The 15,796-nt window shown below is 39.9% G+C and overlaps 1 protein-coding gene across 1 annotated transcript; it reads right to left on the reverse strand.

Moving 5' to 3' along the window:
* Positions 1-9,429: 9,429 nt before the first annotated feature.
* On the reverse strand, positions 9,430-13,113 carry cd302 (CD302 molecule). Its single transcript, XM_005452988.4, has 6 exons — positions 12,923-13,113; positions 11,102-11,227; positions 10,866-10,982; positions 10,123-10,305; positions 9,980-10,000; positions 9,430-9,875 (listed from the first exon to the last, which is right to left on the reverse strand). Exons 1-6 carry the CDS (start codon positions 12,999-13,001, stop codon positions 9,673-9,675), a joined length of 729 nt encoding a protein of 242 aa, XP_005453045.2. The 5' UTR covers positions 13,002-13,113; the 3' UTR covers positions 9,430-9,672.
* Between the last annotated feature and the right edge of the window lie 2,683 nt (positions 13,114-15,796).

A 15,796-nucleotide genomic window follows, 5' to 3' on the forward strand; every position in this document is an offset into this window, starting at 1 on the left:
TGTGTGTAAACTAAAACTGCATTGTGATCATTTTCATCCATTTTTAAGCATTTAGTTTGGCTCTCACAACAAATCTAATTATAAGGTATGTGGTACTGCATGAAATTTATATAAGAGTAAAGACATACAAAATGTAATATAATTCATATCAGTCCCATGGGGTGCAAATAAGTGAAGTGACTGGTCAGAAAGCAGTCATTTGCATTGTAGTCTTTGTTTTCTTCTGTTAATTGGAGCATGTTCCAGGATAGTAAATGGAGGAGAAACATGAGATGACCAGGATGAAGGACAAGAGAAACAGATGTTCTGTATACAGGCACCTTTCCCAGGAAGCACAGGCACATGAATAGAAAACGAGCACAGACAGAAATAACGGATATCCAACACAATCGTGAGAAAGAGACACAAGGTTCAACCAAAACCTGTAAGGCAGGAAACGGCCTTAATGCATAGAGTCAGTGCTCTGCTGTGTGTATTTGTATTACTAAGCCTATGAGCAAGTCATGGATTTCACTTCTGTTCCATATTTTATTGATACATAAGTTCACTCAGTGCATGATGCAGATATTTCTTGGCTTCAAGTGTTTTTCTGTCACATTACTGTATGCCGTATTTCATTCACACGTACAAGTGTTCATTTTAATTAATCATTCTGGGTTGACCTCTTCCTGCTCTGAGCAGTGGTGTGGCAGAAGTGTGAATTCAATTTGTTTCCTGTTGTAAGAGAAAATCAGACAGTGCTGCTTTTGTGATGAGAAAACAGAGCAGTATATGACAGTAAAATATCTACAGTGTATCCAGAAAGATGGATTCTGAGGATTTAGCAGTATGACTAAGCTAAGTTTGGAACTGTAACTGCAAAAATTAGATTAGTGATCATTGATCCTTCTGTAACAATTGTTTAAAAAATTAGGACACTGATTCAGATCACATTTCCAGCTGAATCCTTGCATTATAGTTATATATCTATAATTATCTTATATTGCATGCATTTAACTCACTACTTGATTGTAGGATAACTAATAAATCCGAATTATAGAAATAGAGATATACAGGACTGTAACTTTGAAAGACCTGAGCTATAAATTTATGATGCTGTTTAACACTGCAGTAACACATCTGAAACCAAAACATGACTATGCAGTTAATGCTATCACGTTGTTATCTAGTGCACTCATGTTATAGATTTGACACACCCTTCAATGTGGACTTGCATATGTTGGTAAAGCCATTAAAAACAAAATCACAGATTAAGTTCATTCTACTAACAAAATAGGAATTATCCAATAGCTAAATACTTCACTGGCCTGAAACAGTACATGGCCTCTTGCTTTTGTAATAATGAACTAGTTCAGTATTCCAACTGAAGCCATACCGGCTTCCAAATGAAGCCGGTATGGCTAGGATGTTGCCCAGATTAACAAGGTTCGCGTCAGGTGTTGAGGAACCAGGACACACTGATGAGAAGTGGGCTACTGGAACAAGGAGGCAGTGTTCCAACATTAGGAAGAAGGAACTGCTCAATTAGGTAACACACAAATGCTACAGCAAGGGGGAGCCAGGATGTGAGGCCAGGGGGGTTGATACCATCACCCAGACCATGCAACCTCCCTGAACAGGATCCAGTAACTATCACAGGGTCTCCAGTATGAAGAATGGGACAGTTTGAGGAAGAAGCACGAAGAAACATGAGCATCTGGCAGCACAAATAAACCAGCTGCTAATGGACGAGAGGCTGAACTGAAGGCCGGACTGGTTCGATCCAACTACCAATGAATAACCTGCTTCGGTACCACGTGGAAGCGAATAAGATACATGAGTGGGGCACAGAAAGAAATTGGCAGGTAGATAGAGCACCAGAAGGCAACATTGCAAACACTGAGAACAGCTAGAAGTACCTGTCAATCCTACAGGCAAATGGGAACCATGAACAGGCCGCTAGGAAAGCCGCAAGCTTCAGAGGGTAAGGCAAGTCCTGAGGACTCAGCTGAATGGAAAGAACAAGATCCAGTGATCAGATACCCAGCTGGGATAATAAAGAGGAGGAGACATGTCAATGGCTTCTATGTCCTTCAAAAGGCGTCAACACCAACAACAGATGCAGAAGAGCATATCTGAACACACAACATATTGATGTGGCTACAGCTGTAAGATAAGGAAACTTAGGATACAGTTTGCAGAGGCTGACTAACATTGGGCAACAGAAGATTGGAAAAATGTTGCTTGTTCTGAGAATTCTTAATTTCTGCTGCAATATTTGGGCATTAAGTTGACAATTTGACATTAAAATAAAAAAAAAAACATGAAGCCATTGATCCATCCTATTCTATAACAAACTTTAGGCTGATGGTGGTGTAATGGTGTGGGGAATATTTTCTCGGCACAAATTGAGACCTTTAGTACCAACTGAACATGGTTTAAAGCTTACCCCAGTAGTTTTGCTGACCATTCAGTCCATTTATAACCACAGTGTATATCTGCTTCCAGCAGGATAATGAAAAATGACAATAAGGTTCTTGTACTCAAATGGCCTCCACAGTCACCAGATCTCAATCCAGTAGAGCACCTTTGGTATGTGGTTGAATAGATGATTCTCATTCTGGACGTGCAGTCTATAAATCTGCAGCAACTGTGTGATACTATAATGTCAATATGAATCAAAATGTCTGAGGAATGTTTCCATCACCTCTTTGAATCTGCCACAAAGAGTTAAGGCAGTTAATAATAATCCTCTAATTTCTCAGTGTTTTGTTACTACAACAGTTTAAAATCAACAACCACACATAGCCTGTGCTACAGACCAATACTTTATTCTAATAGAAATCTTAAGAGACATGCTAGAAATCATTCTTATTAATTACTAACACAAACAAGCTGTTTAAAACTATTTTTTTTTCTATGTTTCTAGACCTTTTTTTTTTAAATTTGTGGAAGAAATTTTCTATTTCCAGTGACCGTAATAAACAGACTCAAGAGAAATTTGTTCCACTGTCCCACCTTGTGGCCAAATCTAGAAATTACCTTGACTGCCAGGAAGAAAAGGTGTTTACAAAGATTCGCTATCAATGTGCTGCATCAGTAAATGCTGGTTCACAACTGCTTTTAATCATTCATTGTAAAATGTTAAAAAAAAAACATATCAAGAAAGTGTACTTGCCCAGTAAAGAGGCATCCGCTGACAATTTCTGAAGAAACTTTGATGGATAGCTTGGAAATCTGAAATTAGATGTGCATGAAAGTGAAGGATATCCTGCTGACTTCTTTCAATTCTGTTTCATCTCACCTCACACTAAAATGTCAACAGAACCACTGGACTCTTACAGGGACAGACACTCTTCAGCTGACAGTGATTAAAAATGATTTTCACAGACTCTCCGATTTTGGTATTCCAGGTCATTCTTCCAGTCAAATTTATGCAGTGACATGTAGATATTGTATATCTAGCATAAATGGGAAATATAAGACTGACTAGAAAGTATTCCTTTTTTTCTGAACTGGCATCGCTAGAAAAGCAATAGGGTTACTTGTGGCATACTATTAAAAATCATACCAAATGAATCTTATATATTATGCATTCGTGCTTTAAAAAGAATGTGCTGTGGATTTGAGTGAACTGACTTTTCCATATTCCCCAGATTACCCCTTATTACACAGACAAAATATGGTTTTAATAAATTTGTGCAAATTTATTGGAGAAAAAAAATTCAGCATCATACAAAGGTTCCTGCCATTCATCTGCAATATACTCATTCCATATTCACATCACGCTTTAATCCCCTATAATCATTCGCATTCGGTTTTCTTCTAAAAATTCTAATAGTAAGATTGTCTTTTCCACAGGGCAGCAAGTAAACATTTAATCCCACAGTCTTTTAACCCTTTAAACTATAAAGTGGACCTGGAATGAATTAACAGTTTAAATATTTACTGGCTGTATAGTCACGACAGAAAGGATTCCATGTGCTTTCCATAAACAAGAAACAGCAGAGGACAAAAACATAAAAGCATTCTGCCAGAACATCTCATAAAGTTATCTTAAAATCTTATAAAGTTACAGTCATTTAGGACAAGTTTTTATTTTTGTGGATTTTTGTTCACCTAAATTGCAACATCATTGTGCATGAAATAACAAGGCGGCTGCTCATGCTTTCTTGTTTGGATGAAGCAATTAAAAGAGTCCTCTAACTATTGGAAGAAATACTGGACTATTTTGTGTTTTGTTTTTTTAAGGCAAGTTTAAGCTTTTTATTTGTTATATTCCAGTATGGCTCATACGGAGCTTGGTATAAACTTAAATGTATAAATTGTAATTCTCACCGGGGTACAAGGTTGTATTAGCTTTGGCTTGAAGATTACAGGCGTTTAATTACAGCCTATCTTACATTGTAGAGTTTGAATAATCTGAACATTTACAACAGAGACAAGGTATTCAAAAGAGAAAAAAAAAGGAAAAAAACAAAAACATTATTGATTGCATTTTTTTGGAACACATGAGATACATAAATCTCTTGTGCATAAAGTGGCAACAAACCCAAACAAAAATTTGTTAATATCCCTTCTTGTTCACCCTCAAGTTTGTGGGACTCCAAACCAAGCTGAATTAACTGTGTAACAAAAATTCCTGCATGCACACAAAACACGTGAAAGTCACACTCCTCATATAATCTTGCATACCACTTAAGGAAACCATTAGTACATTTGTTTCAATATGCAAAAAAGGAACAGCTATTGACCATTCTGTAGTGCCTGACGTGTAACCTGACGTTGCGCCCAGTGGTAGCTGAGGAAAATGCACCAATCAGAGATATTATGTGTGCCTATGACAAGAGGCACACATATTACTATTCGTCGGATTTATTATTATTATTATTATTCTTCAGTTTCCGCCTGAAATTTTGCAGCGAAACTCGCCCCGCAGTTTTGAGACAAGCTTCATATATGTTACCTCATTTTGTGCGGCTGGATCAGGAATGGTGTGCTATGACTTTTGGTGTTTATAACTATTATAGTTTTTTAAATATTAATATTTTAGTGAAAATTTTCCCGCGCTTCTCTGCCAAACAGTTTTGAAAATAGGGTTACATATGTTAGATCATTTTGTGTGGCTGGAGCTGGACTAGTATGGTATACACTTTGGTGTTTATGACTTTATAGTTTTTGAAATATTTAGATTTTAGTGCAAATTTAGGCCAATTTCCATAGAAACAGACTTTATTTGTGGTGGGTTGGCTCTCTCTAGTGGTATACCGGGAGTAGTACGGCTGAAAATCTGTATGCTTGTTACAAAACTCCATATCCCATAATTCATAGCACCCCTCTGCCGAGTTAAACAATGGCGGACACCACTTCGTTTTATATGTCTTTTATTCGTGTTTCTAGGTCACAAAATACACTTTTAAGATATTTTCAGGCGAGAATGTAGGTGTGTAAACTTCAAATATCTGCTCGTTTTATCAAGACATCCCATATTAGCGACAATTCTCTTAAGTGTTGCTGATAGCCGGCTAGCTAGCTAGCGCCGCTAGCTTAGCTAGCTAGCGCCCCTTCGTGAAAAACCACCCAGGCTTGGCTGACAGTGAGGTGGCTAAAATTTCTTTAATCGCCTGATCGCTCGGCAAGGGTCTGTGTCTTAGCTGGACTTATTTTTCGTTTATATGGGCCGATGATGCTGGTCGATGTGGAAAAAATAACTGAGTTGTTTGGTGGTGGAGCTACAACAGAGGGCAGCTATCCACCGGTGTGTGACAGAAAGGACATGCCGCGAACGAGACATACAAGGCGGTGAGGCTACCGCCGATCGTCCGGTGTTTGCTAACGCGGAGGTCAATCGTGGATCAAGGAAAGCGAAGGCAGGAGCGTGAGGTGAACTGAATTTCAGGTAAGAAGTTATGACCTGCACTCTATTTGGGTCAGATATAAACCGAGTTTAGGTGTAGTTTATTTAGCAACAGTTCTCTTACGTGTTGCTGATAGCCGGCTGGCTAGCTAGCTAGCGCCGCTAGCTTAGCTAGCTAGCGCGGCTAGCGACCCTTCGTGAAAAACCACCCAGGCTTGGCTGATAGTGAGGTGGCTAAAATTTGTTTAATCGCCCGATCGCTCGGCAAGGGTCTGTGTCTTAGCTGGACTTATTTTTCGTTTATATGGGCCGATGATGCTGGTCGATGTGGAAAAAATAACTGAGTTGTTTGGTGGTGGAGCTACAACAGAGGGCAGCTATCCACCGGTGTGTGACAGAAAGGACATGCCGCCAACGAGACATATGAGGCCGGGCAGGCGATTGCTAACGCGGTGGTCAATCATGGATCAGGGAAAGCGAAGGCAGGAGCGTGAGGTGAACTGAATTTCAGGTAAGAAGTTATGAACTGCACTCTATTTGGGTCAGATATAAACAGAGTTTAGGTGTAGTTTATTTTCGTTGTGCTGACTTTTTACAATCGTACTGCGTGCTAGCTAGCGCGACGGGAGTTTATATACAGCTGTGTGCGCGCTAAGTTACTGACGTTGGACTTTATTTTATTCATAATGGTTAGTTCGTAGAGTTGCCGTACAAACGGAATCGTGCCACATTCAGAGAAAATATTACGATTTATTCTGTCGTTACGAAGCCTCCCCTGTCATTCTCTCGCCTGTTGAAACTTCAGTCATGAAACTGATCAATGATCGGCTTTTCTCTCTTGTTTGTTTATCGCGCTAAACAACAGCAGCACGTTTAAGCTTGATCAGCTGTTGTTAGAATTCATTTGCTTTTAATTTCTAGTATCAGCTGATGTTTGCTGCAGCCACAGCTGTAAAAACGGCTGTTCCAAACCAGATATCCTTACTGAATCATCAGAGCTGAACAGGTGATGGAGAAACAGGTTTACCCTTAGGTGACATGAATGAGTTGAAGGGAAGTTATGAACTGTTTCTGAGACAAACACCAAGCTCATTTTTTTGTGTAGCTGACAGCTGGTAACTGTGCAGGGGCGGATCTAGCAAAGCTTTTGCCAGGGGGCCAGGTAGGGCATTAACAGAGAAAGGTGGACACAAAGATATACTTTTCTTTCTTACTCTCATACAGGGAGTGCAGAATTATTAGGCAAGTTGTATTTTTGAGGAATAATTTTATTATTGAACAACAACCATGTTCTCAATGAACCCAAAAAACTCATTAATATCAAAGCTGAATGTTTTTGGAAGTAGTTTTTAGTTTGAGCTATTTTAGGGGGATATCTGTGTGTGCAGGTGACTATTACTGTGCATAATTATTAGGCAACTTAACAAAAAACAAATATATACCCATTTCAATTATTTATTTTTACCAGTGAAACCAATATAACATCTCCACATTCACAAATATACATTTCTGACATTCAAAAACAAAACAAAAACAAATCAGCGACCAATATAGCCACCTTTCTTTGCAAGGACACTCAAAAGCCTGCCATCCATGGATTCTGTCAGTGTTTTGATCTGTTCACCATCAACATTGCGTGCAGCAGCAACCACAGCCTCCCAGACACTGTTCAGAGAGGTGTACTGTTTTCCCTCCTTGTAAATCTCACATTTGATGATGGACCACAGGTTCTCAATGGGGTTCAGATCAGGTGCACAAGGAGGCCATGTCATTAGTTTTTCTTCTTTTATACCCTTTCTTGCCAGCCACGCTGTGGAGTACTTGGACGCGTGTGATGGAGCATTGTCCTGCATGAAAATCATGTTTTTCTTGAAGGATGCAGACTTCTTCCTGTACCACTGCTTGAAGAAGGTGTCTTCCAGAAACTGGCAGTAGGACTGGGAGTTGAGCTTGACTCCGTCCTCAACCCGAAAAGGCCCCACAAGCTCATCTTTGATGATACCAGCCCAAACCAGTACTCCACCTCCACCTTGCTGGCGTCTGAGTGGGACTGGAGCTCTCTGCCTTTTACCAATCCAGCCACGGGCCCATCCATCTGGCCCATCAAGACTCACTCTCATTTCATCAGTCCATAAAACCTTAGAAAACTCAGTCTTGAGATATTTCTTGGCCCAGTCTTGACGTTTCAGCTTGTGTGTCTTGTTCAGTGGTGGTCGTCTTTCAGCCTTTCTTACCTTGGCCATGTCTCTGAGTATTGCACACCTTGTGCTTTTGGGCACTCCAGTGATGTTGCAGCTCTGAAATATGGCCAAACTGGTGGCAAGTGGCATCTTGGCAGCTGCACGCTTGACTTTTCTCAGTTCATGGGCAGTTATTTTGCGCCTTGGTTTTTCCACACGCTTCTTGCGACCCTGTTGACTATTTTGAATGAAACGCTTGATTGTTCGATGATCACGCTTCAGAAGCTTTGCAATTTTAAGACTGCTGCATCCCTCTGCAAGATATCTCACTATTTTTGACTTTTCTGAGCCTGTCAAGTCCTTCTTTTGACCCATTTTGCCAAAGGAAAGGAAGTTGCCTAATAGTTATGCACACCTGATATAGGGTGTTGATGTCATTAGACCACACCCCTTCTCATTACAGAGACGCACATCACCTAATATGCTTAATTGGTAGGCGGCTTTTGAGCCTATACAGCTTGGAGTAAGACAACATGCATGAAGAGGATGATGTGGACAAAATACTCATTTGCCTAATAATTCTGCACTCCCTGTAAACAGCAAGCTCCTTTTTTTGTGTAGCTGACAGCTGGTAACTGTGCAGGGGCGGATCTAGCAAAGCTTTTGCCAGGGGGCCAGGTAGGCCATTAACAGAGAAAGGTGGACACAAAGATATACTTTTCTTTCTTACTCTCATATAAAATATTTAGCTTTTATTAAATAGTTATCTGAATCTTACAACCAAAGTTTGTATAATAATACACAAGATTGGCTGTAGACCATTGCTCATCATTCAGAACACTGTGTAAAAATAATAAAAGACAAAAAGTGAATGCGAAAGTGCATAAATATTTATTTTATGTGTTTGATGTGTGTGGCGGGGCGTGGTCTGCAGTGCCGCTGCAGGGGAGGTGGACCCACCTGAGCGGCATCTGCAATCACGCCTCTCGGGCGTTGTCTGTGCTCTCTCGGCTGTTTTTTGGGTGTGTGTAAGTTGAAAAGCTACAGCCGGTTGTGTGGGTACACCAACCATGTGTGAAAAGTGGTCCATAACGTAATGCTTCAAAACGTGTTCATGCAAACATTGTCGGGTCTGCCGTGCTACAATGGGGACTTCTGCTCATGAACCTCTGTGCACAGCGTCTGCAAATCGGGGCTGTACAAAGCAACTTCATCTTTACACAAAACTGTAAGCTGTCATCTGTGAAGTGTGAGCGGTGTTTGTTTTTACCATAGTTCATGGTGGAGAATGGCTGCTCTTCTGAGTTTTGCCCTAAGCAGCCGTAAGAATGGCAAACTACACAGATTAGCAGCGGCATAGGCACACATAAAATTTCTTCAGAAATTTTCGCTTTCTAGTTTACAAATGATCTGTTGTTAGTGCAGGTGACTAAAAAGCATGTAGATGTAAAAGAGAAACGCTTAGCATCACATTTCTCCCAAACACACATTATTCTGAGTCATGCCATTAACGTGCTTTAATCCCAAACTGCTTAAGTAACAATTTTAAGAGTGGACTTCTCATTGAATGGGAAGAAAAAAACAAAACAAAAAAAAAAGAGCCACCCATGGGGAAGGGTTTGGTGTTTCTTATGAAGGAAGAGAGAGAACGTTCTCCTATGGTGTGCTATCAGTCTCCTCAGCCTCCACCAGGCACGACTGGTCTGTGTCAGGGACTCGGAAAGGAGGGTGGTACTCGAATGCCGTGACGATGCCGGAGCCAAAGTTGTGCTTCTGGTGCAGAAACCAAACAACAGCTGAGACTCCCACGATAGCCACCACGCTGAGAATGACGAGGGCAGAGAGCACTGCGCTAGGTTCTGAGGGAGACGATTAACGATACAAGAGAGGTCACAATTAGTACCAAAAACCACAGGAATAAGCACAGAAACCATGAGGAAATAAAGCTCAAAGGTTGACTTACTCCGCTTGGCTTTCTCTTTATCTGAAAAGCAAATAAAGACAGAAAACACAATGTGAGGCACCAATCGTAGCCCTGTTTTCTGAAGTGACAGATTCAAATTCCAGTGCAACAGAAAAACAGAAAAAAAAAAAAAGAAATCTCACCCTGGGCGGCTTCACAGATTACCCCATTCTCCAGGTCATCACTGCAACTGACAATTTCCCACTTTCCTGTGTTTGTGTGCAGAGCTGCACATTTATCCATGGCTGCGAGGTCTGACATCAAAGAGCCGTCCTCCCAGTTAGAGAAATTCATCGCGTAGTCGTGAAGCCACGTCATGTTTTGAGCTGACCAGACACATGAATTGTTATTCCACATATTTAGATGTTTTAGGGCAACTATAGTTAAAGAGTTTATTTTCATTAAGCTTCAGCATTCCTCTAGCATTCACACAAAAACCCCCCACAGGATTTCCTGAAACTTTGCTAGGATGTAAAGACAAGAATGAGTCAATGCTGTACTGTAATGCAAGCTTTTAAAAGTAGCTGGCACAAGCAGAAAATTTAGGTCACTTTAACAATGTTTCATAGTCCACGTCAAACTTGTCAAATGGGAAAAAAGCAGTCAGTTTTAGCTGACACAATATATTCTACAACTGCTTAGACAAAAAAAGAGGTAAAGTTGTTGTTATATTTATTCTGATTCAGTAAAAGGACTAGATGTTACAATCCCTGATAATTATGCATAATCCTTACTGAAAAGGCAAATTACAGCTACTAAAATATAATGGACTTTGATGCAGCGCACAAAATTCTGCAAGATTCGTTATCAGTTTTTGACCTAGTGACCTCCAAACAACACTGTTAATTAGTTATGAAACTAGCCAAAAGGTTTTCAGGACACTTACTGTTTGAGTCGTAATACATTCCAAGCCACACGATGACCGGCGGGCTGTTTTTCCACACTTCAGAGCTATAGTCGATGACAAATTTATTCTCCTCCCCGCTCTGGATCGTCAAAAGTTCTAGGAAAACAATCACAGTAAATATGAACGCGTAATCACACGCGTTGATGATGCAGTCGATTTGACTTATTGTTTTTAACACAGGAAACATTTGAACGTAACATGGCTCGGTCATCTACCAAAGCCTTTGCAGTGAGTTTTTGCATCTTCGAAGCTGTAGCTTTTGATTTTGTCTTCGTCTCCATGGACAAAGTGGTAACATCTGTCCTTAAAGGGCAGCCAGGTTCGTCCATCTGCAGGGCAGCCTGAAAGAAACAATGGAGAGCCACCCTGAGACCTACAGTTCAGGACAATTTAAACCAACACTGTCGATGAAGTGTGTCGGAGAAGTGCCCTAACTTTGTGGGGTTAAAACTATCCGAGGTTCTGGATCTTCCTTAGCATTCTTTGCCAGGACATTCACTAACACAGCTTCTTGCCCACTGTGTGGTGTACACAGTCAGACTTAGATTAGTTGACCAACTAATCTCAGTCTTGATGATATTCCACTCTGTGTCACTGTCATGAATCATCACGTGACCTCTACTCCAGCAAACCTCTGTTTTCAATCTGTTGCTCCTGTCTGCAGTGAAATCAATGAATGCCAGGGTGACACACTATTGCTAGCTATACATGTTCCACCATATTTGATGCTGATTTAAAACTTTCATCTGTTCACCATTTTGATGCCATTTGTTTGGTCTTACCCACTAGAACTTTTTTTTGCAAGGTTTTGAGAGCAACAACCTCACATTTTTGCTTTTGTGCATCTCAAACCATTTGCATCTGGTGCAGAGCCTCTGAGGATTGTGGTTATGAAGATGACTGAAAGGGAAACACGTACTTCTATCTCCTTGCTGTTCAGTCACAAAAAGCGTTGTGCCTTTCCACAGCCCCCTAATCAGGGGTGGGCAGTTAATTTACCCAAGGGGTCATGTGAGAAACTGGGCCCCCTGGGTAAATTAATTGCCCACCTCTGATTATTATCCTGCAGTGAGAGACAACTTCACCTCAATGTAAATGACAATCTATTTTAAGCCACACAGGCTCCTCTTTGTCTATGTGGCTTAGAATAGATTGCTATAGATGTCAAACAATCATTTAGGTGCCAGGTGTCCAATTACTTTTGGGTATTCTGTTTAAAGAAAAGTGCAAGCAAGCACAATTCTTTTGGCATCGTCATAACCTAATCAAACTAAAACTGAGGCCTGTAAAGCTATGTCTATTATTTCATTTCAAACCGATGATCTTAAAGCACATTAATAAGAACAAAAATGGGAAATCAGCAGTCAAATTCATCAAACTTGAGACGCTTTGCGTCATATCCCAGTTGGTTGCTTCCAACTTGTGACCACAGTTCCTCTTTTATCCGTGTCTCTATTCTGCGTCTGGCAAATGGTGGCATGATTTTATTTATCAATTTATTTTTGGAAATAAGGTTATGTGCTAATATGGAGTTCTAGTACAGCATGGGCGCAAAAACTTGCTGTGTTTTCACTTCAAACCTGCCGTGATTAGCCACCCTGAGGCGAAATCCAAAGAATGCTAATGCAAGTAAGCACTCAGACGAGGTTAAAAAAAAAAAAGAGGTGAAGCCCTGATTCTTTCTTTTAAAGAGCCTTTTGAAACAAACGACAGGCGTGCACTTTCACTCGGATACGTGCATGTACGCAGTGTGCTAACGTTAGTTCGCAAGTTACGTGATACAAGCAAAATACACAGTGTCGACATTCAGGAAAGTTGGTTAGGTAACATTAATAAATGTATTTACATTTCTACCCCCAGTCTAAATACACGAAACCCCCCTCAAACCCGAAGTAAACACACACCACAGAGCGCAAAATAACACAGGCCTACGCACTGTTCAACCCAGCGGTGTAACGACGGACAAACCATAGCATGCCTTTAAAACATATCGCTTCCTATTAGCTTAGAGCTGAGGTTCAGTTTTAAATCCTTACCTCCCGTCAAAGGCAGCTGAACACACAGCACGAAGACACACCACAACAACGAGCGGTGACTTTTCTTCAGCGACTCCATGTCTGAAATCTTGTAGCACCAAACTTGTTTTCTGACTGTTGCTCGGTCCAGTCCGCCGCAGCGTGAGCGAAATCCCACCCACCAACCCACACACCCACAGCAACAGCACAGCACACGAGTCACAGACACGGCCTGAACACGAATAAACACCGCGGTTATCAGTGGGAGATGGTCAAAGCAGCATTTGTTTGGGGTTGTTTTTGCTTATTTAATTGGCTTGAACTACACGGAGAACGATATAAATATAATCTCCTGCGCATTTTAATTACAAAATACGGCACGTCGGCAATTAATGCAAACGGATGCAAATTAATGGAAAAGTTTAATCTTCCGTGTTTCTGTGAATATAATTCGTTTGTGTTGTCACAAACAAACCGGTGTAGTCCACTCGGAAGAGCTTTTGCACGATTTGCACATACTTGCCTGTCGATGGCGCTGTAGGTCCAGTTTCCACGACAGTTTGAGCAATGTACTGCTATCGATATCTACTCACAAACATACAATAAAAGGTTCTCTGTGAGTTAACATTGCTGTAATTGTAGACTTCCCTTACTTTTTTTTGCTGATGTGGTGAAGTATTTCAGATAATGTTGTTAATTACTGTATTCAAATTGCCCTTTAAAAAGGATAATTAGTAATTATTAGTAACAGTAACCCACCATGTGACAAAATGTGTCAACATTTAAATGTCAAAAGGTTGTTGGTTCCTGTTTTACATACTTTATTTTAATTATCAGCTCGCATATAGGCAAAGGTGTATTTATTCAGACATTCTTATCGATTTGTTGCCCCCTCCCTGCATCTGAAAAAATGTTTACTGCTTATAAACAGTTTATATCATGCTTATATCATTCCTCTGTATTTAACCACTTAGTAACCAGATTAAATTAAATATAAATAAATATTTTTTGTTAATTTGTTAAATTGTTAATTGTAAATTTAATTGCATGTTTCAAAACTGAGAAGAATTCATCACCATTATTTTGTCAAAAGCAAAACAAAATAAGTTTTTGAAGACCGAATGCAATTCTTTGGTTATGTAAATATGAACAATTCACTGTCTGTCTGTCCTTTTAAAGAGGTTTAAATTAATTTCCTAGTCAATTTAAAAACCTAGTCAGTCCAGATATACACATATAAAATTGTATTGTATTTAATTTTTTTAATAAGTGGTTTCATTTCATAAGTATTTGTACTGTTAACTTCAGAACTTTCTGTGTGATACCTGTTACACTTGTTTATCACAGGGTTCAGAAGATTTCAAAGTTACTGCTTGTAACCACTTGGCTTGAACATACTACATGAGTTTACTGATCCATGGCTTTTTCAAAATATAACACACACACACACACTATATGGTTCCACTCTTCTTGCAATTTTAACACCCTGAGCTGGTATAAGAGAACGATGCACTGCATCAAAATGGGTATGAATGTAGGATACCGCCAATGTAAGCAAATGAGGGAGTGGATATGAAGGCCTCATTCGGGCAAAGAGTGGTTGTTGTTCGGGGGGGAAACAAGGTTTCAACTCCATTGCTTGTAGGCGCATGTGGCACAAACACAGACAGCTGGAGCGTGAGTTTTGCTCCTCGTCTGGAGCCGGTGGCTTCCCGTAGGGTGGCTCAGCACTCTGCAGGAGACTGCGGGGACCCATCTGCCATGGCAAGGCCTGCTCACAGACAGTCACATCCAAGCTTCTAGTGCACCCACTCACCCCGTCCAGGCCATGCATGTTGTCAGAAATACCATGTGACAGAGTTATTATCTTTCCTACCAGGTCCTCACCTTCTGGGCTCAAAGCATAGCAATTCATAAATATTGGTAGACCATCTCAACAAGAAGCCTATTGTCTTCCTCTTATATCAGTGTCAGAAAGTCAGAGCTTTAGTTTAGCCTGGATATTTAATAGAATAAAAAATTGAACTGTCTTATAGTTACGGTTAAATAAAAATACAGGATATATTTCATATTACACCACATCTTGGAGGCTTAAATGATCACTTCTGATACATCACTTTTTTTAGTCCAAGACACAATATTTTGAGCCAGCTGCATGAGATAATAATGTCTCATTAATTCACTGAGTGGATATTTGAAAGACTGATTAATGTGGAAGGAAGGAGATGTGCATGGTCACATTAGTTGAGTGCGTTTTCTGGGAGAAAACGGACAGCAAAGTGACCTTGATCAGCTGCTGTGTTGACGGGGGAACAAAACAGATGTTCGTTTTCTTGCATTTTGTGCGTGTGTGTGTTGGTTTTTTTTTTTAAATTTTATATGGCTGCTGAAAAATGTCAATCCACCAATAATTTATAAATGACTATAAAGATAATTTTAGGATATTTATGCATATGCTTCTTTTGGCATGTGTATGTTTTTTGTTTGCCAATTTGAGTTAGATTTTCTTTTTTTTTTTTTTTTTTCCAAGCTGTCTGAGAAAAGGTAACTCGTTAACGCATATATATTTTCCAAATTCTAATAAGGCCAGTTTCCTTATAAAACCTCAATTGGAAGTGAGAGACTAAGTGAGAGACGCTTTGGATTTCAGCCCTGTGAAGCTGCAGCCAAGCTCCAATAACAACCATCATATTAAAATTTATTGTTTGACTGTTTAAAAAATAAAAAAATAAAATTGTGCTGGCAAACCGCACAAATTACGTATTTTACATAATTAACTAATGCAAGGTTACCAACCAGTAAACTCAATTAAGATGTGTACTCAAGATTCACCATTTAAAAAAAAAAAAAAAAAAAAAAAAAAAATCAGGTCTCCTTGGAAATAATGAGGCAGAG

The sequence above is a fragment of the Oreochromis niloticus genome, linkage group LG16 (genome assembly GCF_001858045.2).
Source record: "Oreochromis niloticus isolate F11D_XX linkage group LG16, O_niloticus_UMD_NMBU, whole genome shotgun sequence".
Lineage (NCBI taxonomy): Eukaryota > Metazoa > Chordata > Actinopteri > Cichliformes > Cichlidae > Oreochromis > Oreochromis niloticus.